Source organism: Acanthisitta chloris, unplaced genomic scaffold (assembly GCF_000695815.1).
Source record: "Acanthisitta chloris isolate BGI_N310 unplaced genomic scaffold, ASM69581v1 scaffold19472, whole genome shotgun sequence".
Classification (NCBI taxonomy): domain Eukaryota; kingdom Metazoa; phylum Chordata; class Aves; order Passeriformes; family Acanthisittidae; genus Acanthisitta; species Acanthisitta chloris.
The window spans coordinates 25968-48655 of NW_008661299.1; the positions used below are offsets into that span (position 1 = coordinate 25968).

At 41.4% G+C, this 22688-nt stretch overlaps 1 protein-coding gene across 1 annotated transcript in view; it reads left to right on the plus strand.

The window, feature by feature from the left end:
• The window catches only part of ADARB2 (adenosine deaminase, RNA-specific, B2 (non-functional)), a gene marked incomplete at its 5' end in the record, with an annotated part of 96553 nt that overhangs the window by 19448 nt on the left and 54417 nt on the right, over positions 1-22688 (plus strand). Inside the window, one exon of the mRNA XM_009070189.1 lies at positions 20470-20584. Within this exon, the coding sequence (XP_009068437.1) occupies positions 20470-20584 (115 nt within the window). The remainder of the gene's footprint in view (positions 1-20469; positions 20585-22688) is intronic.

Genomic DNA, 22688 nt, shown 5'->3' on the forward strand with positions numbered 1-22688 from the left:
GTGGAGCTGGAGGGTTAGCCTGGTGGCTGCAGCAGGAGCAGCCTGTGCCTTGGGACAAGGACTGGGCTCTGCTGCCAGCAGAGCTGGGCACTGCTGGGGACAGCCTGTCTCAGGGCTGGCTCTGGTTGGCCTGACCATTGCTCCAGCTCCCTTTATGGCCCACACAGTGTAGCTCCAGGGAGGAAAAATGTGCTTTAAAGCATATTTCCAAGACAGAGTGCCGCGTTTTGTCAGGCAGGTCCTTGGCACTGTGCAGAGCTGGTGGGCTGCGGTTCCCTCTGGCTCCCTGTGCCCAGCAGGGCTGTGTGCAGCCGTGGTGTTCTGCTGGGCAGAGCCTTGGCTGCAGAGGTGCCAGCAGTCAGCTCCTGGGCAGGGACAGGCTCCTGCCACAAACACCAATTCCAGCCCAGCTCATGCCCAACAGGACAGTGATACACATGGACAGGCTGTGCCAGGGCCCTGACTCAGTCTGTCCCTGATTCTTACAGAGCAGAATGCCCTCGTTAGGGCTGTGCTACATGACATGAGCCATCTGGGTTTAGTCAGGGCTTGTTCTGTGGTCCATAGTGTGCTGGATCGGCAGCATGGGTGCACAGGGAAGGGAACGGGGCAGGAAGCAGTGCTGGGGCTGGAGGTGCCCACTCTGTGCTCTGGGAATGCTGCCACTGGGCACAGCCTCCTCTTCACCCATCATCTTAGTGCTCAGACACACAGAAACCTGTCCAGCAGCATGACTGAATCATCCTCTGGGCTAACTGAGCCTTGTCAGACCAACTCCTGCTTTCCAGAGCCTGAAGGTGAAATTAAGATTGATTCTTGCTTAAAAATGAGATACAGACAAAGAGCTTCCATTCCTGTCTCCCTGACAGTTTGTAAGGATATGACAATAACACAGCTGCACGTAGGCTTACACCGGTTTATCTTCCCACAGAAATTAACAGCTGATTTAAATTCAGCAGGTGCAAGTCTTCTGTGTGGACAAGACTCAAGTTGATAGGAAATCAATGGGTTTAGACATTTCTGAATTCTTCCCCAGCACCAGGCAGTATGAAATTATCTAGCCATGGGGTAAGTGGCTACACAAGGTGCAGGTCAACACCAATTCAGGTCAGCTGACTGATTTGGATAAAATCTGTTTTCTGCCTCCCATTTCACATCCTCTCTCTTTTGATTTTATTTTCAGATACTGGTATTAAAATTACATCAGGATCCTAGCTTTATCTGGCAAAGATTATGGACAGAGAGAGATTGAGAGGGCTGTTTGCAAAACTGTCAAGAACAGGGAGCAGTCCAAGTGTAAAATCTATTCACCTTCGTATTATGCTGTTGATGGGTATAATAAAATACTTTTCATTCATCCATCAAAAAAGTTAGAGCTATTTACAGATCTGTATGCAGAATGCACAATGCGATTTGGCATAAATGCTTTCATCACATGCATTTCAGGTGTAACCTACTTGTAGCTCCACAACTGAGAGTGTAAGACATCTGTCTTAAGTGCTGGCTGATAATAAGCATCATGAATCTTCCCTCCAGATCCTGCAGCACTTCCCAGACGAGGGGTTTGATTTGGCCTGGGCTTCCATGCAAGGCTTTCACTGAAGGCAAAAGCAATTCTGTGTGCAGAGGAGCCCACTGCACCACACAAAGACAGACACTTCTGGGGGTGAAGCACTGCAGCTTCAGCCAGAGCTTGGTTTGAGGGAGGATAGTCCTTTTTCTCCCCAAAAATACTTGAGCCAAGAAACGATAAACGAGCACAGAGTCATAATAGCATTAATGTCCAAACAAAGACAGAGAACATGTTCTGTGAGACTCCTCTGTAGAATTTGTGTGGCTTTATCATGCTTTTAAAGGAAAGAAAAAAGGCATCTGCTGTTCCAGCACACTGCAAAAACACATGGAGGATGATAGAAAGGCACAGAATAGTCTGTCATGATGTGTGGAATGGACAAGTCAGTAAAGTAAGAAACAATGCCTATTTGTAAATGGAGAATTATTTGATTTCCATATATTTATAGCCATAAAATATTTTCTTTTCTATTTCAACACCTAAAGCAAGCAATAGCTTGAATCTAATATCATAGTGCTAACCATGTGAAAAGCAGCTTTGTTGTATTGATCATGCTGAATTTCACATGTCCATGCACACCAATACATATGTTACTAACTGCAGAGGGGTACAACAGGCAAATTTGTGACATACATACACTCATTTTCAAAAATAAATCTCTTAAAATGCATCTTTTAAATAAAATCTCAAACAGGAAAAATAGATGTTAAAGCTGTCTGGACATAAAATTTAGAATCTTAAATGCCTTTCAGAAGTATTTGCAGAATTATCAGAAATGCTCCGTGAGTCTGACCAGAGAGTGATTAGTGGGAATTTTTCAATCACTGCCACTTGAATTTTATCTAGCCATATTTACATGGATAGATCACATTTGAAGAGGGAGGGAAATACATTTGGTTCTCAAAGCTGTCAAGTTTCATGGGTTTTTTTTGTTTTAGCTTGATAGATACTCATGGAGAGGTATTTTTTGCTTGAAAATCATTACTATAAAATTTAGTGTATTTACACAGTTTGAATGAAGCGCAGTTGAAATAAGTGCTGCAAAGTAAAGTTCATGTACAGTGAAAATCTCTAGCATTAATTACTCCTGAATGTTTGTGAGTACCCAAAATCCTGACATAAAAGCTGTAATTTCTATGCAAAGTAGATAGGATGATTGAGTTATAATTAAAATGGTAATTATACCCTTAATGCTCTGTATTTGACTTTTCAAAAAAATGTTATGCTCCAAGAAAAGCTATTTAAAGATCAGAGAAAAATGTTTGAAAAAATGAATGTATTCAAGACATTCTAGATCTTTTAAAATCCAGTTACTGATTTTTACATGCTTTCATGTGTAGTCTGAAACATTTTCTTCATTTATTTTGGTCGATGGAAATAATAAAAAATCATTGGAATGTGAAAAGCTTCAACGAACACAATATTCTCCAAGTTGATATTTCACATGATAAATACTAGAAATGTTGGTGGGCAGGCAGCAGTGCTCACTTCCTGAGTAAAACCTGGTCCTCTTAACCGGGTGATGCCGAGGAAGGAGCCGGTGGGAATCCAGCAGCTCCGTCGTTCCTCCCTTGCCAGTTGGAGACGTGTCACGCTGCACCCTGCACAGGATAAATACAACATTTCCTTTGATCCCCTCATTGACTCCTTAGAATTAAAGCAAGAGCACCTAAAGCTATACATCAAATGTCAGCAGTGGCAGTCTACTGAAACCATATCAATATTTGATGATGTATGGCTTGCTGGGAGGCAGAGAAACAGTGGCCCAGGATGCTCTGCGCTCACCCAGCTGTGATGCTTGCCTAGCTCTGCTGAAGGGGTAGGAGAACAGTCCTACATGGTGAGATGTGTGTACAGGTCCAAGAGGAGCCTGTGCAGCAGAGCAGGGCCATTTCCCAACTGCTGCCAAACTTGTGCTATCCAGCACGTGTACTTGCTTTCCTGTCCAATTAGCATGTCCATACTGGGGTTCTGAGCATCTTTGTTCACTTGGAGTTGGCACAGTAGTTCCTTCTGCTGCTCAGCTAGGCAATCCTCTGAGCAAAGCAAAAGGAGTGTCTTAGTAAGCTGAAAACATTTACAGTAAAGTTAGCAGAGCTGTACCATCTTAGATGCTTGCCTTCTTTGCAGCATTTCTCACCAAAATAGAGCCTCTGCCTCCATCCATCTATTTAACCCAAGTGCCCATCACTTACTTCATGACTTTTCCTTCTTATTCAGATATGGTTGAGAGCTTTTCCTCACGTCTCACAAAAAGCATGATAGGGAGGGTTTAGGACAGAATGCTGAAATTTTGCAATTTTTGTTAAATACAAAGCAGTGATTTCCCAGTTTCTAGCTCGCTTCCTCTAGCATGAAAAGAGAGAAGAGCCAGTGACTTCACTGCTGCTGGTCTATTTTCTGCTCTCTTGCTCCAGCAATGGGGGGTGGTGAGGAACTCTGGACAGACTCTGAAATTGGGGTAAAGCTGAAAAGACACTGAAGGAAACGTACATCCAGTACCTGATCCAAAGCCAGGGCTTGCATTAACCTTGCTAAGGGATAGTCCTCCTACACGGGCTCACCGTAACTGGATCATACATCTGTTTGCAAATGTCTCGTGGCTGATGGCAGGGATGATCACATTCTCCAGTATATGCATTGAGTATCCTCCTCGGCTCAATGCATGGCAGGTTGTGTTTCTGTCTAGCTCTACATTATGACAGTTGGATCCAGCATCATAGTCTTCCCTTCTCATGCCCTTATGCCATGTACCTGTAATTCTCAGCATCCTCCTCTACACCACACAGGTTAGAAGCGATAGCAGGAGAAATTAAAAAGAAATTAAAAAGCACAAGGGGAAGGAGCTAGCATGTGATAGCAAGATAAACCTTCATAAAGACCATCAGCATTATCCAGAAGAAACAGTGAAAAGCTGAAGAGGAAGAAAAATGGTAAAAAAGCAAGCAGTTAATGAGAAAGAATGGAGAAATCTGGAGGGAAAGGCAGGAGACAGAGACTGTCTCCTGTCATCTCCACTTGCTTTTTTGCAAGAGACATTTGTGAATTTTTTCCTCTTGAGTGAGTCTGTTTCAAGATCCCAGCCCCTGTTTCATACAGTGGTTTATGGTCTGCAGTCCATAATTGAGAGTTGCTGTTTGCAATCCCCTGCAGTAAGTTTTGAGTGACTGATTTTTAGTCATTGTGATTTTTATAAATAGTACTAGTTAGCAAAAGACATGCTACAGGTATTCATCAATGCCAGTTGGCCTGAAAACATGTGCTGATAGGCATCACTGATAGCCACTAGCTATTCCAAATTTCTACAGCTGTAGATTGAAATTAAATGCATAAGCAAAATTTTTAAAAGCCTTGCAGAAAAAGTTTAACTAATGAGATAGCACAAATGTTCCACTTTTAAAAACACAGGAAGTCCAAACCTAAGCCTGCTTAAGCAAAGGTGAAAGTTTCTATGGATTTCTCCAAGGTTTGGCTCAGAGTCTGAATTCATTTCTTACATAACACAACTGCACTCTGGCAGGAAGGAAAGAAAAGTGTTCTGAAATTATCAGTGATGGGGGATTTAGAAGTTGATTTTAGAAGTGCTTTATCACTCAAAAGAAAACATGTTGGGTTGCAGTCTCAGCCACATACAATTGGGCTTGCCACATGGAATTGAATGTAGCTCACCCTAGTCTTACTAATGGAGGTCGTCAGCAGCTGTGGTTCCTTTGCCAAACTTGACATGAATATGTGCCAGACATTAATAATTATTTCTCTCTTCTTCATTTTATACTAGCCCATGTCTTTTGAGGCTTTCTAACCTGAAATTCTAAATGTGGATTGTGTTGTGCTTCTTGACTTTGTTAGTCTCTTAAGAGATTTTTAGAAAGGTTTGTGGTATGAATAATCCTCAATCCTCAGCTTTCCAGTGGAAAAACAAAGATGACCAGCTAAGAGAGCTCATTTGCCCTTACTCTGCATTATGTAGAATCGTAGAATCATAGAGTGTCATCTCCCATTAGTGTTGGACATGTTGTGTGTTACTGGTTTTGTAGCTGAGTTTCACCTGCAAAGGAGAAAATTGTTCATTTTGTCTCTTTAATGCAGATGAGCTGTCCCATGTTCCTGCCATGCCAACATTGCAATGGCAGTGCTTCACTTTGTTCTGTAGATGTACATACTGAAGCCATGGGAGAGCTGATCCCTGGCATACTGCAGGCAGATAAATGCAGGTAGAAATAGTGAGGCACAGGAACTCCATAGCTGCTTCAACAAAATGGTTACAACTTCTGTCCATGTCATGGACTATACCAAAAAACATTAGACACTTAACATCCTTGGCATCACATAACATGAAAGGACAGCCTTGCATCTAGTTTGGGCTTGCAATGAGACTGAGCTCTTTGGAGGCCTCCAACCATCTACTTATGCAAGTCTGATACTTAAAAAACCTAAGGGAAGCTCAGGTTTCATCCTTTTCTATAGTCTGATGATGCACTTTGGAATGACAAGAAGTTCCCTCAAGTGTCTCCCAGTTTTGTACCATGAGAGATTTGCCATCATCCTTGTCTTCAAAAACATCTTTTTACTTCTTTGATGAAAGTTTGTTCAGTGAGGTTTCTTTTAATTCTAGCTGCACAAAAATATTAAGGACAAAATACAAATAATAAAGCCCAAGGCATGAAAGTTTGGATAGGGAAAAAAAAGGGTAACACCAGTGCATCTCTAGAAGCTGGTAAGTGTTAGTCTGCCAACAGTTAAACCCTTTATGTGCTGAAGAAACCATAAAATACAGGATACATGGCATAGATTTTAGCAACACAGTTCTGAGATGTGATGGAAATGTCATCTATAAAAAGCCTCCTTAACCACCTTAATGTATTTAAAATGGCAATCTAAAATTTGGTGTGACATATGCATATATATATATATATACATGTGTGTATATATATATATACACACACATATATATATATGTGTATGTGACAAAATACAGCTGTACCACATCATTTCAGCCAGCAAAGGTAAGCCTTTCTTATTCTGTTTGTTTTTAAGGTCACAGGGTCTGTGATAATTTCATTAGCTGCTAAAACATATTTTCACTGTGTTCCAAGGGCAGCATTAAGTGTACAGGACTCCTGTTACGAGCAATGAAAAGTCATGTCTAGGACATTTCAATAGGATCTGAACACTTCACTACAAAAGCATGTCAGTGTGATGAATCTAGTGCTAAATGGGGTTTACATGTGGGGATTTTATTCCATTTTCTGGTGTCAGGAAATCACTTTATTCTGATCTCCTACTACTGGTACCTATTCACTATTACTACAGCACTGAAACTAAAGGGAGGGACAACCAGTTTAATCTGTTGCTGAGCCAGTAGATCAGGGCTTTCCATACAGATGAGGGGAAAAATAGTCTGTTATGGGAAGAGGTAACCAGAATATGGCCATCACTTAGGGGTCTTGTGGTCTGTGGGCTGGCCACTAGAAATGAGAGTGGAATGTTCACCTAGAAACAGCAACCCCAAATGTTCAAGAGAAGGGGAAGAATTCTCAGTTTCCTAAATGCACCTCTCCTAAGAAGCCCCTCTCAGCACAGCCAGCTGCCTGGGGACCAATGCACTGCTATCCATCAGGGCACTCTGCCCGCAGGGACTAATGCTTGTTATCCTTGACAAAGACATGCTATAGTGTTCACCATGCTATTTGCATTACTAATCGAGGAGACAAAAATGTGTGACATAAATCACATCCTTTCACAGCACGATCTGAATTGAACCATTTCTTGATTACCCATGGAAACAGAGGCTACTCCAGGATGCAGCTAAAACAGACTAATATGCAGGTTAGGTTTTAAGAATGTACTGAGTTATAAGAAGGAAGAAGAAATCTAAGGGAGAAGGAATGTAAGGAAGAAGAAAGAAAGAAAGCCTGTGTTGGTTGTGGGGGACAGGGATGCTGAGGTACAGTTGTGTTGCCCAGCCATGTATTACCCAACCATTTGTCAAGATAGATATCTTGGGGCAAAAGTGGCTTTGACAAGAAACCATCAAACAGGAGAAAGAGGCTCTGTGGAGCTCAGGGCTGGCTTGAAGGTGTCCAGCTTCTGTGAAAGGATATTTTGGCACTTTGACACTAGAACCATAGAATCTCGTTTCCCAGCTCGGTGACCTTGCAGTGCACTGTCTGCATTGCAAAAAAAAGAAAATGTGCTCATTTTAGCTGTCAGTGATGTATGGGCAAAATACTATTATTACTGCATTACTTCACAACTAACCCAATGTTAAAATGCAGCAGATCACCCCTGCTTCCCCATCAAGAGATGTGATGGGTTTTCTTTCTGTCTCTCCCAGCACCTTTTTCTTATTTTTAATCAGTTTCATTTCTAAACAGACACAGAAGTTGTTGTGTGAGTCAGACCAGCAGTGCTCAAGCTTGGCAAGGGAACTCAGGGTTTTTAATATTTTGTCAGTTGTAATAAATGACAGCAAGTCTGATGCTTTTAAATTCATGTCTGAGGTTTCATTCCGTTCACCCTTCAAAGCACAGGAATTATACCTGCAGCATATAACTCTGCAGTGCCAAAGGAGCAAATGGATGACCAAGGGTGTATTGTGTGCCATACTCACACACAGATACATGTATGCTTTCATACCCATGCTGCTCTGAAAAGAGCAAAAAAACAAACCCACAAACCACTGCTAGAGGAAACTGTGCCAACCTGCTACTCACCTGTGAAACTGAACTACCCAGATTAATTACCTGACAAAGGCTGGACCACAGCTGTCAGTTCAGAACAAGAATAGTGTGTCAACAAGAAACAAAACTGAAGACATGCTGGAAAGGTTTTCTGTGCACCAGGTTTCTCCCCCCAGCCCTTTTTCTTTCTTTTTTTCTTTCTTTTTTTTCTTCTGAGAATTTCCCCACTATTGATATCACTTACTACTGGCCTTGCAGCCATGCCAAGGTGTGCTGGTCTTGAAGCATGCCTGTGTTGGGATAAACTCTGCACAGACATGCAGCAGGATTGCTGCCAACTGCAAGGCTACAGAGTTCTAACAGAATCAAGAATACTAATGAAGTGGCTGCAGTGTTAATCACTGCCACCAGTATCACATGAGTGATGGTTAAAATGGCACTAGCTGCATGAACATCATCTTGATTGGAGCTTTTTATTCTTCCTGACTCCCTTGAAGGAGTCAGAAATAGTGCCAGGAATGGGTCCTTTTTCTCCTGGTGTAGAGCTGGCAGACACCTTCCATGATGATGTTGCTAAGTGCAGTCCTCCCATACTGCCTTGGTCCCAAGCTAGGTGTTATGCAGAGTGGAGGGATGGGCAGGACAGAGCTGTGCTGTAAACTGAAGTGAAACAATACTTTAAGCCCACCTATATCAAAGAAGTCACATGCATGACTTCACCAACGTGTTCCCATTTTACAGCCTGGAAACTGAGGCAGGGGCTGATGGCATGCCTGGCACCAGGCTGCAGGGGATCCTGGCACAGGGGCAGAGGCTCATCCCAAGTCCCTGAGCCTTCACTCCCTCCCTCCCCTGTTACCTGTCAGACTCTTAAATGCTTCTGTGTGCTAATTTGACCATAGTAAAAACAACACTACAAGGTGTTGCAGTTTGATGTATATGTACAGACTCCTGAAGGGTCTGAATCCTGTAGCTGAAATATTTGCAATGCAGATAAAGGCAACCTAGAGCCAGTAGTGTGTATTTAAATCACTGCTCACCCTGGAGCCACCTGAACCATGACCCCATCCCTTACACCTCCAGTTGTTTGCAAAGCCTTTCTCCACCCACCGGGGATTGTCGGTTAGATATGTGTAGAAGTTCTCAAATTAATTTGATTTTTGGGGGGAGGCAGAGGGATATAAGAGAGGGGGTTTTTTTGTTTGTGTTTATTTCTCCCCTCAGAGCTGCCTTTCATTGCACATTTACTGGTTCTGGAAGGCAACACCCTGCTGACACTTAGAGAAGCATCAGTGAATAAAGTCTGTTGTACAGGCTGCAAAGCCATCTGGACTTTCTGCTGAAAAGGTTGGACATGGTTTTAGGCAAGATTTTATCACATCTGAAAAAAAACTTCTGCACTCAGTACCTCTTCCAAGGTTGATGTCAGATATGTTGGGGATTTTTCTGTCGGTTGCAAAACAAAAAAAATGAAGGTTGATGTCAGATATGTTGGGGATTTTTTTGTCGGTTGCAAAACAAAAAAAAATGACAAACAGTTGGAAGGAAGTAAGGATGGAGATATAAATCTCCAGAGGAGGCTTTGTCAAAGGTAGTGAAGTATAAACAAAAAATAAATTAGTTTTGGTGTTATCAGAAACTGGACAGGCTTTGATTTGTATAATAGTTTGTCTGGGTTTCCAGACCACGTAGACAATGCTTCTGTGAGGCAAAGCACAGATTCACTCAACAGAAGAGATGAGAAAAATGGTTAAACAACATTATCACAGGAGAAGGGAAGAAGGAAGACAATAAGACAAAGGTGCAATGGCAGACAGCTTTGAAATCCTTTACTTCTTTGCTTTTGCAATTTTCAGAACTCAAAGCAGAATGTGTTACTTTCTGTCCATATTAATCAGCTCTTGAATCCAAGAATTTCGTGTATCCCTTGTGTGCTACACCCTGCCTGTCCAGGGTTTGGCAGGACAGTTTCATAGACCAGAAGGGGTAGCACAACACTGGTGTGTCAGCTCCTCCTTGCTGAGGATCCCCATGAGCCGAGCTGGAGAGAGAAACACGCCGAAAGTCATTTATTGGAGTTTCCTTTAGGTTATGTGTGGCTTAACAAGGGAGCTAACAACCAGCAATTACCTTCAAAACACACACTGGTGACACAGTTTTATATATTCTGGAAGCTGGCTATGAAACTGGATATTCCTCTTTTCTCTCTGAAATTGCTGTCTGAATTTTGGGAGATTCTTCCCCTATGGCCGTACAAAGGAGTCCAGATATGTAATGCCAGACATCTGAGAGATATTTTGAAGCATTATTCTTCAATAGGGTGTGCTGGTAAAAGAAATTAATTCAGATTTGTATCAGGGTTTGGTGGGGTTTTTTTCCGTAAAGGAAGAATTGTGCATTCTATTTCATGTCTTTGATACTAACTTACCTGAGCAAAATACTGGAGCAGGGTGTCTCTCTATTTATTTATCAACTATATAGAAACAAATATATTTACCTATCTGACACAAGTTTTATAGGGTCTGATCAATTTGTAGGTAAAATGCTTTGATATTTTTCTGCAAGTTCTTAAATAAATGGAATAATAATTTTCAATTTAATTACTGGGTCTATCCATTTATTCCTTGGGGGTTTTTTTCTTCCCAAGAAGCTCTTAATACAACTTTCCCATGATGAAAAATTTTTCTTAAGGATTTTATTTGCTGTAGGAAATCTTGGCTCTAGCTGAAAGCTGTGACATCACACTTAACTTTGGGCATGTTTTACACTCCTCTCCCAGGTATGCTCCCAAGGGAAGGTCATCCTGTGGAGGACAGCTCACTCAGTGCCACTCCACAGTCTCCTGACCTCATTCTCAGTCGTTCCCTGGGCTCTCTTGCTTCAAGACAAGTCTGCTGAGCCAATGGGTTTTGCCCAAGGGTGTTGTCATGAGGTTTAAAAAGAACATTCCCAGGTTTTAGGTGCGGACACTTGGTTAGGAGTTTCTTGACTGGAGATGGAGGGGAAGGTGATAGGGCAGTGATATTTGGGCTTTAGAGCATGAGCTAAAAGTAATTCTGAATTTTTAGCTTGAGATGCAGGTTCTTGGCACACATAAAACAATTAAACTCTTTCTTAATTTCAGCACAGGTATGTTCATTCCTTGTGTTTGTCCAGTAAGGGAGGGTCTGTTTGACTCTGGCCCCAGGCACACACACCAGTCCCAAATGTCTCTGTGGGTTCCTGGGTGGCTGTTAGGATTCAGGTGAAATAATGGTTTCTGCCTCTCTAGCACAAAGCCACTGTAGGTGATAAGAACTGTCTCTGCTAATCACACATTTGAGAAGAAGCCCAGAGAAAGGTGAGGTAACATGAAATGTGGTTTGCCTTACCACCCCTCTTAGCCAAGGGAAAGGTTGTCAGCAAGGTTACAATCAGATTTCGAGAATCATTATAGCAGATGACAGCAAGATCTTTTAACAACGAGAAAGGAAAAATTCCAATGTCTGTATAGTAATTGCCAAGCAATGTATTATATGCCTTGCTCTGCAGTGATTCAGAAAGTTGAGTCATGCCATGCCTTGCTGGGATCAGCAGTTCAGAATAGATTAAATTTGTTTTGGACACTGCCTGCACCCTGCTTTATCTAACAAAGCATGTGTGTGACGAGGAAGGCTCTTAATAGCCTAGACCCATAATGAGAACCACAAACACACAGTCATAGATTTTTCAAAGGGATTTGAGCAAGCACTGCTCTCTCCCTGCTTTGAACATTTACCCAAGAGCTGCTAAGTGGTTAGCTTTGAGAGAAGAGTGGACCTCGAACAGCCAACAGAATTGTGTGTGATGAGGGCTTTGCCACCATCAGTTTTCAAAGGATATTCATTTTCATGCACCTGAGAAAGACAGAGCAAGGAAACAGAAAACTGAAAAGATGTTTCTCAGATTAAGGATTGATTTTATTAGAGATGACTCATAATATGAATCTAAAATCTAGTTTTTTATAGAGGCCATAAAAGCCTTTTTACAGAGTTAGCCATTCCTGGACACTGGTGGCTTTATAGAGCTTTTATCTAGTTAAAGAAAACCCATTGGTGCTAATTTAATATCTGTAGTGTACAACAGCTTGACACCTGAGGCTTGTCCTGAAGCAAGCACTACTTCATTTTTTGAATTATTCAGCACTTGCAGCCAACCTTATGTGTGCCTCTGAAGGAAGAAGGCTTTTGGATTAACAATCAGGAAAAGGGAAGAAAAAGAGGCAAACAACCCCCCCCTCCTTTCTGGTGTTTGTTAGCAGGTGCAGTATTGACTTCAAGAATGATTCTGCAAAATTGGTATGGACATTCTTCATTACCAGAGCAATAAATGCAGAGCTGTACACAGAAGGAGCAGAGCTGGAAACTTAGCATGGTCTCCTTTAGGGAACAACTGTGCATGTCGCTGGAAAAGCTTGTTTCCTCTAAATTCATTTAACTGGTACTTACTGGTAGCATCTTTTTGGAGCAAGATGAATGCAGACAGCAATGAATCAACCACAAGTAGAGGGACTCATATGTTAGCATCCTAACATTAGCACACTAATGTGATTTTAAAGATTCTAATTAAACCTACATACAAAATGCTTTCCTACTAAATAGAAAACCATACTTTTTGAAGGAGCTGGGGCATTTGGATTTGACAGCATTTCCTGTTTCAACAGTATGCTTATTTTATGTGTTCTATTTTCTTTCAGTCACTCCAGGGGTTTCTGAAACAAATAAAAAGATACATTATATTATTTGATCAATTCCCTGTAGTCAAGGGATGTATTGGGAAAACAGACCGATTTTTTTCACTGTGGTTGTAGAATAAATTTCTCTTTGATCTTTATACTTCCCACTGTGGCTACGAATTTCTTCTGAGATATTTAGCACTGATTAATCTCATTTACAGGATCCCATATTAGTATTCAGGTAAAAATAACTGGTTTGTTATAGCAGAAATTACGTCATAGCTGTTGGTTTCTACACTGGTCCCTCCCCCCATTTCAAACTTCATATTTGTGTGCACAAATTCAACATTTTAAGAAAAAGTTCTATGAACTCTGGCACAGGACCTCTTTGCCAGTCATGACTGAAAATCTCACTGAATATATTTAAAAGAAAGTTTACCAGGAGACTTTTGTGGTCCCTAGTCAAAAATTTTCAGATCCAGTAGAGGACTTTCAGCTGGCATTTAGCCACTTAAAGAAACATCACAAGTGAGAAGTCTACTGCAGCCTTTAAGCATTGCTGGAGCATGTGCTGGGGATATGAACAATTAATCAAAATCCGATTAAATGCTTTTTATCAGACCTCACATTCTTTAGAACAGGATCAAATCTAAAACCTGAAGTCATTGGGAGATTCACCGAAGCTGGACCTTAACTATTCCTCCCATTCCACCTTTGTCTCTTCTCAGTTTCTCCATGCATCCCATATCCTCCCAGCTCCAGCACAGGCAGTGCTAGCGTTTTCATAAAGTCCTAAGTTTACTGTGAAACCCAAAAGATAAATGGCTGAAAGAAATTTTCTATTCTGCCTCCCGTTGTTGGGCCTTTCGGGGCATTTTAGCTTTCTGCTGCCTGCCACACTGGGACTGTGTTCAAAGTCTGCCACAGCAGCCAGCACAGTGCTGATATTTAGTAAATGATCACTAATGATAGAAGCAATGGCATGGAGGCAAATATGTTTTGTGGGGCCTGGGAAATTAGCAGAGCAATCAGCCTCCAGCCAGGGTGATGGAGGAGAGGGAAGTAGACAGCAAATAATCACTCTGAGCCCAGGAGCCCATTGCACAGCCTGGATGAGCTGGCCAAGTCAGCTGAGGTCAGCTAAGTCACTGAGGAGCTCTCATGAATACAGAGCAAATGTGGAACGTTTGATGATCACAGAAATAAGGAATTCATTGAGGTAGCTTAGCATCATATGTAGCTAAAGCATTTGTAATAGGACTATGAACAGATGGAGAAGGGTGGTGAAAAGATTTTTTAGACTGAATCAATAGGACCAGATGATCTTCCTCATCAATCTTGATAAGAAAACTGTGAGGATATTCAGTGTCAGAAGTGTGTTACTGAAGTTTTCATTAGAAGCTCAGTGTGGAAATGTGTAACCAGCTGCTGCCCATGCATCCTTTGCAGCACAACCCCCATCCCCTCTGAAAAGCATGAGTGAGAAGACCTCTCTGAATCAGGGTGCACACAGGATATATGAACATGGTCAGCTAAAATTAAAACACATAGCCAGACAAATAAAACCACGTCCATCTAAGATAAGACAAAGCCCATATACGCCGACCCTGAGGGATAAGCCAAAACCAGACATAATGATCAATACTGCAGGAGTTATGATCAGAGAGAAATAATTACTGCACATCTCAAGGAAAGAGCCATGATGAATTCCCTGGCAGTGCCTTGTTCTTTGAGTAATACTCTGTAAAAGCCTGTGCATGCTGGAGGAAGGTTGAGTTATGAGCGGCTCTGGACTGAAGCCTCCAGCCTAGCTGCAGAAGTCCTTGCATGACTCTGGAGAATATCACCACTGTCAGTGCCATTTGCCTCTCAGTTCCCCTGGAAGGTGGGTAAAACTTGCCCCTTTTACTTCTGGAGAAGGAGGATTCCTAGCACAGCAGGTGTTTTGCGTGATGGCTGTCGGGAGGCAGGGCAAGGAATGAGCCCAGCCTGCAGCCCCAGCCTGTGGCCCCCTGCCCTCCTTCCTTCCACAGGTCACCCTGCCCCTTTGTTCCTCTGGGTCCTTCTTCAGCCCTCTCCACCATGCTGGGGCAGCTCCTGGCACTAAATTGATGCCAGAAAACAGATGGTGGAGGGCAACCCATGACCCTCGGCTATTTCTCTTTTCAAGGCTGCACCTTGAAGATGATGTAGTAGCTGGGAAGAGCTTGACTAATTCATTGACTCAAGGGTACAATCACTTAGCAATGAATCTCCAGCTAGCTACAGCAAACTTATTTACAAGCCTGGGAAAAAATGTGTTGTGTAGCAATTTGCTACACACCCTGACCAGGAGCAGCTCTTCAGGATTGATCTCCTCTGTGCTGTTTTCCTCCCCTCCCATTTAGACAGTGAGAGTTCTCTGCAGGAAAAAAATACAAACTCCCACTGTCAATGAATGTGTGTTTCCCTCTTGGACAGTAAAAAGAACTAGGTGTGCTTCTCCTTTTATCTGTGAAGAGAGTTGTGATCTTAATTCAACCTGATCCCTATTCATTGTGTTCAACATTTACCCCCAAATGTCAGTGAGATTCTGGAAAATAAAATACTTGGGAGACAGGAGAAACAGAGCTCTTGGTGATATCTGTATAGTAGAATATTTTTTCCATCCATATGCAAATCTAACCTTTTTGATATTTCAACCCTATAAACCCTAAGACAGGATTTCAATAGAAAATGTTTACTAAAGGCTTTCTCCTTTATAATCTATTGATTTTAATATCCTTACTATTCCTGTTGAATGTCAGTTTTACCCTGAAGACTCCCACTGCAAACTTGAACACATTTAATTATTTATACCATTTGAAATATTAGTGCTGAGAAATTGCTAAAAGTTTTTGGTTCTGTAATAGTATGTTCTAAAGTTTTATTTTCCTTTGTGAATAACACATGTAATTTGATATGGTAATCAAGAACAAATGAATACTTCAGACAACACAGTGCAGTTTTAATAGTAATGACATCTATTTTTCATTTTTCCAGCCTCCTTGTATGTTAAAATATAGCTCATCAAGTAGTGCAGGATCTCTCAGTCTTTTTTCACAGCAAACAGCTTAGCATTATGTTTTCTTTCTTCTGTCAGCTGCATGAACAAGAAATTTGCTTCCACCAGTGGCAGTCAGCACTTAGGTAATGTGCAACTGAGGGCAGATTTGCCTCTTGGTGGGGGTCCAGCAGTCTTCTTTGCCTTACTCATATCACTCACTGTATTCACAAGGGCAAAATTTGGATCTCAAAGAAATTGTCTCTGATACAAATATCATTTGTACAGAAGAATCTATGTGAGAACCTATTAAAGGTAAGACTTAGATAGCAGGCAAACCGAATCAGGGGATTTGAAAAAAATCCCTCAGCACTTGGAAGGTCAGTTCTTCCACAGAGCTGTGTTTTTTATGCCCACCATCCACCCAAGGCCAGTATGGCTGAGCTCACCCTGTCTGGCCAGGCCATGGGCACGCTCGAGTTCCCATACTTGCCCCTTGTCCAGAATACTTCCAGAGGCTTCAGTGGCAGTTTGTATCAGACCCCAGTTTTCCAAGGGGATTAAACCTCTAAGCATAAGTCCCTCCTAGGTCTAGCACTCCAGCAGTATTTGAGCATTATCATCCCATGTATCTTGGCAAAAGTGTTTAGAGTTCTGGCAGTCTGTATCTTTCTATTTTCTTCAACTCTGTCCCCCTGCCCCAAGCTGCTGTTTCTCTGCCATGACATGACCAGAACAATTGCACACACCTCTATTAATTGCACTGAATTTCTCTTTCACAAGGAAAGTTTCTACTCCTCTTTTTCCTTCATCTTCAGAATTTTTTCCTTTTTCTTCTACCAACCTGATAGCTGTTCAGAAGCTGCCAAGATGTACTTGTCTCTTGTATTTACTCCAGATGGAGACTTTTATTTTCGCTTATATCTGGCAGTAGGAACTCTGGTATCACCAAACACAACTTTTTTTCTGAGGTTGTTTTGATAGAACAAAAGAACTGTTCCTTTTTTGTAAGGTTTATAAGCTATTTCTGATGCAGATAGCAAAGTCTAGCCTGTATCCTGACAGTCAGTAATGTGTACAATAGCCATAAATAGTTGGATTTTTCTGGTTTATAGCCCATCAAGGAAAGACCATCTGGATATGTATCTTTCAGTAGTCTAGAATTAATGTTTAAAAGTAAAGCTAGAAAACTGTTGGAATGAAATCTCTGATTCTAAACTGTGCAGGGGTAAATGTACTCTCTTATTTCACCATATCTGTCCTGTGTGCATTGGAGATGTTTGTAACCAGTTTGGGTTTCATAGAAGAATTGACAACCAGTCCAAAGGCTCTAAATAGGCAGAAATGCTGTCACTTATTTCATTGCACAGGACTAGGTCAAGCCAAATAGCTGCTCTGGTGTGTGCTAGAGGGGAAGACAGGGTGCTGTGGGTGTAAGTAAGGAACCTAACACCATACCCAGCTCTGCCACGGGGCCAGCTTTCAGGGCCAGAATATTGAAGGCTCTGAAATTAATGCTGAACTGCAAAAATCAATCCTCAGGGTATCAAATCTCTTATAGGGTGGAGCCATGCAACTCTCACTTCTTATTTTTCTCCATCTTCAAAACTAAACTGCTCCTTTTCCTTCTTTCTGTTTTACTTTGGAATATCCATTTGGAAATTTAGGGCAATGTGATAGCCTGGAAATGACCTCTCAGACACTGTTTCTCATCGTTTTCCAGCACTCTACATGTATTGACATACGTCACTCCTTTCCTTCTGTTGGTTTCACTGGTTTCCTTTTAAGCCACACATTCAAGACAAAAAAATGTTTGCCTGACTTATTTTAGCTAAGAGGCTTCCTATTTAATGTATTTGCTGTTCTTTAATGTCCCAGGTCCCTCCTTGAGATCAGCAAATGCCGAATTTCTTATCATCCTTAAATGTTATCTGAAGTCATGTCGTTATTTTGCCTTTAGTGAGTGTCTTTGCTCTCTGGCTTTGGAACCTACTGCCAAATGAAGTAAAGAAAGCTCTGACTGTGGGGATTTCTAAATCCAAAGTTAAGAGTTATTTGTTCTGTTTAGCATTTTTTAAATGATTCTTTTAGGAATTGTATGTGCCTCTGAGCTAATTAACTCTTAATGAGCACAAAATGCCCTGGGATGCAGATTTGGAGGGTAAGCTAGAAATGCAGGCATGGATTGGACTGCAGTACTGCAGAAGATGAAATTTATGATTTGATTCTTTTTTTGAATGATGGTGCAGATATTTTTCTTGAGATATTCTTCCCCCCCCTGATTCTTTTAGGAATTGTATGTGCCTCTGAGCTAATTAACTCTTAATGAGCACAAAATGCCCTGGGATGCAGATTTGGAGGGTAAGCTAGAAATGCAGGCATGGATTGGACTGCAGTACTGCAGAAGATGAAATTTATGATTTGATTCTTTTTTTGAATGATGGTGCAGATATTTTTCTTGAGATATTCTTCCCCCCCCCCCCCAAGATTTTCTGTCCACCATATGGGGCCCAGTTATATCAGTCCTGCAAATACACTTTAGTTTTCCATTATGGATAAAGTCACCCTTCAGTAGGGAAAACAAGTAGAGAAACAAACTTCCATATTATGAAAGACAGGCAGTGTTCCAACACTGAGCACTAAACCAGAGCACTGGGAAATCAGAACACCTGGCTGTGCCCAGCTCTGTGCTATTCCCCTGGACCAGTCCCTCACTCTTTTAGTGCCTTCACTTATTCATCTGTAAAGTGACTATAATTGCATTTATATCACAAGGGTGCCTTGATGCTTGACAAATGAGAATTGACCCAAAATTCATCCTTTTGGAAGCACTATACCTTGCTCACATGGTAGTTGTGGACAATTAGATTAGAAGAGGTATAAATGCAGTGAAAGTGAAATTCCATTTAGGAATTATCAAACTGTTCTTGATAATTTTTCTTAGTTTTCATCTAATTCTAGTGTATCATTTTGCCTGCATCTCCCAGAAAGGGTTTATATGACTCTTTCCTTCTTTTGCAACAAGTCAGGGTATTTTATTCCATGTTATTTTAAACTGTCTGTTTGGGCAAATGGTTTGCTCCCAGAATAATACCTTAGAAAGCTGCATTTAGCAAAACAAAGAAAAATTATTGTGTCAAGGAAATCCTATCCTTTATGTATTTGAGCAAATTGCAATCACAAGGATTGTACACAGAAAAAGATATTCCAGGTTTTATGAAAAGGGATTTGCCTAACTGTTGCTATGTTTTATTTAATTAGATTTTTTTTTGTATTTGCTAGAATAATATTTTGAAATTAAGCTGAATTTCCTCAACATACTGTAGAAACATATGGTGTACAGCCTGCAGAGGCACTTAATGGCAGTAAGTGGTACTGGTATTTGTGAATTAGAACCTGCTTTCCCCTGAAAAACAGCTCTGTTCTCCCAATTTAAAATACTGTGTTTTCACCAACATGTTTTCATCACCATTACCAGTCTGGGAAGTGAAAGAATGGATATGATCTTCTTAAATACATTTCCTTATTTCCAAACGGCTGTGGATGCTTCAGGATGAGGGAGGTGGTGTATTGGACTCAGCCTCTCTTCCATGTGTGCCATCAACCCACTCAAAGAAACCAATGTAATCAAGGGGGGCAGTTTTAGCAGGACCTCCTCCCAGGCAGCATATCCCAACATCAGAAGAAAAACTGGAATTGTTGCTTGGTCTAGCCACTTTTCCTAACAAAGGTGCTATCATCTGGGGCTAACCAGATTTCAGGGTGCCAGGAGGTCTCTGCCAGCATTCCAGGGTAAGCTCCAGCCCCTGGGAACTGCTCCCAGGAGGAGGTGCAGTTACAGCTTGGTTCCCCACAAGAAATCATATGGCTCAGGAAAATAAAACTCTTTGGATGTTACTTTTTAATGTTCAGACTTGCAAAGCACTTTAAGAACAACTCATGCTTACAAGGAGTGTTCCACTGGCTTATCTCTAACGTATGCTCGGAAGACTCAGTGCCAAGCAAAGTGCAGAGATTAGGTAAATGAAAAGATCCTAAACATTGCAGCAGTGAATCATTCCAAGTAGTAGTGTTCTCGGGAGCACCAGAGCTGGTTTAGGTCGGCATTCATCCATACACAGCTTGCAGAATTCACTTTTTAGACCTTTTAACCTCTGTACTTTAGTAACTGGCTTCCCAAGCTTTTCCTGGTGACTGCCCCACTCATACCCCTTAGACCAGTGTCTAAGAGACTGGAAAAATGGTCAGCCTTGAAATCTTCTCCCTTTGCCCCTAATCCCAGTCAATATGGGTCTCAGCTTTAATGCTGTTAATTTGGCCATTTCTGAGGGTGATGTAGGTAGTCAAAGGAGAGATAGTCACTGTATCTTTGCTCAGGTAGGTGGTGTCTAATTCGAAAAGGGACCTCTCAGCAACTGACAGCAGGTGACTGATCTGCAGAAACGCCAGGTGCCTCAATCAAAGAAGTGAAAAAATTCTTTCTGACTGTGTCTTTCAGGATTTTGCCGACTCCATATACCAAATGGTTGCACAGAAGTTCCAGGAACTGACAGACAATTTCACTTCCATGCATGCACGCCACAAAACTCTTGCAGGCATTGTGATGACCAAAGGTAAGCTATCCTCTCATTTATTTTTCTCTGCCATTTTTCATGACTAAGTAATACATTATTTACCTGGTCCACAATATTGAAGGATGACTTTACTCCCACATGGAAAAATAAATAGCAATGCAGTGAAAAGAAGCATTAAATATTTACATCTCAAGTAAGTTCACAGAAAAAATATTGGCAACAGAGTTAAAGATTTATTCGTAAATATGTCCCTGCGTTGTTTTGTTTACTGGACAAAATGCAGACCTCTCTGATTCTGTATTTCCTTATAGACAGGGCGGTTTAGTTATGGATAAAAGTGGTGTAATTTATTAAATGCTTTCTTATGTCTGGAAACACCAAGTTCTTGTTGTACAAGGCTATCATAAACCTTGTTTTAGATTGACAACAGAAGCAAATCTCAGTCTTCTCCTTTCCAGTCAAAAGAACCAAACCCAGAGCATGCATAATCTTAGCTCTGTTCTGCCCATGGGAAATACCTGTCAGCAGGGCCAAAATTTGCTATTCACTCCTGTTGAGACTTCACTGATGGACACATACTACGTGGAAATCTTTAGTGCTTTGATGAAACTGTTGCATAGATGGACTTTCTTTCTTTGCAAGCACATCTCAGTTGAGGCACCTTGGTATTTATGAGGATGTCAGCAGTGGAGATGCTTCCATAAACTTCATTCTCACTCAGACCCATAGAGCAGTGGATTGGGTATAGAAATGGGAGGATAGAGGGGAAAGGCATGTATAATTCATCCAGCCTTTCTTACTCCTTCCTTTCAACAATTACATTAGCTAGATTCAACAGGGATGGTTGTGAATATTGCAAGACAGCAGGATGGAGACAGGGTTTTCTGATGGATCTTTTCCAACAAAAGGACCTAAACACGGCTGAGAGTTCTGTGCTGAGCAACTTATTCTTCTCCTTTCTGATGTGAAAAGAATAAGTTGTTCTTTCCTGACATTAGGAGGTGAGAAGTTGACCTAAAATTCTTTTAGACCTCTGGTTGAAACTGAATTGCGCCTCAGCTAAATTCGCTATAGTTTTTCTGAATCTGCCTTTTATCTAGGATATGGATGTCTTCCAAATTTTACGTGCTGCACAGACAGTGTCGTACAAGCACAAAACATGGTTTGTAAGTCCTACAGACCACAGCAGTCATATTCAGTATGAAGAAAAATAAAAGGAAGAGTGTGATTGCTTTTGGGGTGTGAAAGATGCACACTGGACCCAGCATACCAACTGCCTCGTCATAGTCAGGTGTCTTGACTGTGGCACTCACTAGATTTAAACAAAGTACTGTAGTTTATTTAAATGAGCTCTTTCCAAGCACAACCACAAGGAAGAATGTTTAAAAATACTTTTTACAAAAAACTAAGTTACAGGAGCCAAGAACTGTTGGGTTTACTACATTTCGGGGGGCAGGGGGTGTCTGTACTCAGGTCAGCGTCCCCGTTCAGTTTTCCTACACTCAGTGTGAGAATTGTGAGAATTGTCTGTAGGAATTTCATCCCGTTCCTACCTTGCTGAAGAACTACTCCTGCATTCTCTAGCCCAGATCTGGACCAGCTTTATAGAGCACTGCATCCTTACCCAAAGAGGCAGATTAAAACTCCACATAATATGAGAGGAGTGGTCACCAAAAGCAGTCAAACTTTCAAAAATCATACCTGCTAAGTGTGTGCTATGGGGAGGGAAACAGCACTTCCAGACCCCTGTTAGCCTTGCTGGGTAGTTGGAGCTGTCTGTGTCTCTTCTTTGGAGAAGGGTTGAAAACATCCTCATGCTCTCTGTTTTTTTCAATGAATCCCATGCCCTTAGTGGGGTTTTACACATTTGTGTTTCACATTTCATCTTTGTCAGCATTAAGACAAAGTATAATTTTACTTATATTCACAAATCATTTCCCTCATGGCTTTGTTTTTAGTTCTGAATTCTCTTTCATGAATTTGTTCAATCTGTCAGAGATACAATTTGTCAGTATCTTCCTTGTTTTGTGGAGCACAGAAAAGAAACTTGCAGATATAAAGTGATTCACAGAAGATGCAAAGCTAGAAACAGCCTTTTCTTAGTACATTCTCCAGGAAGATCTGAGTTCTTTCCAGCACAAGA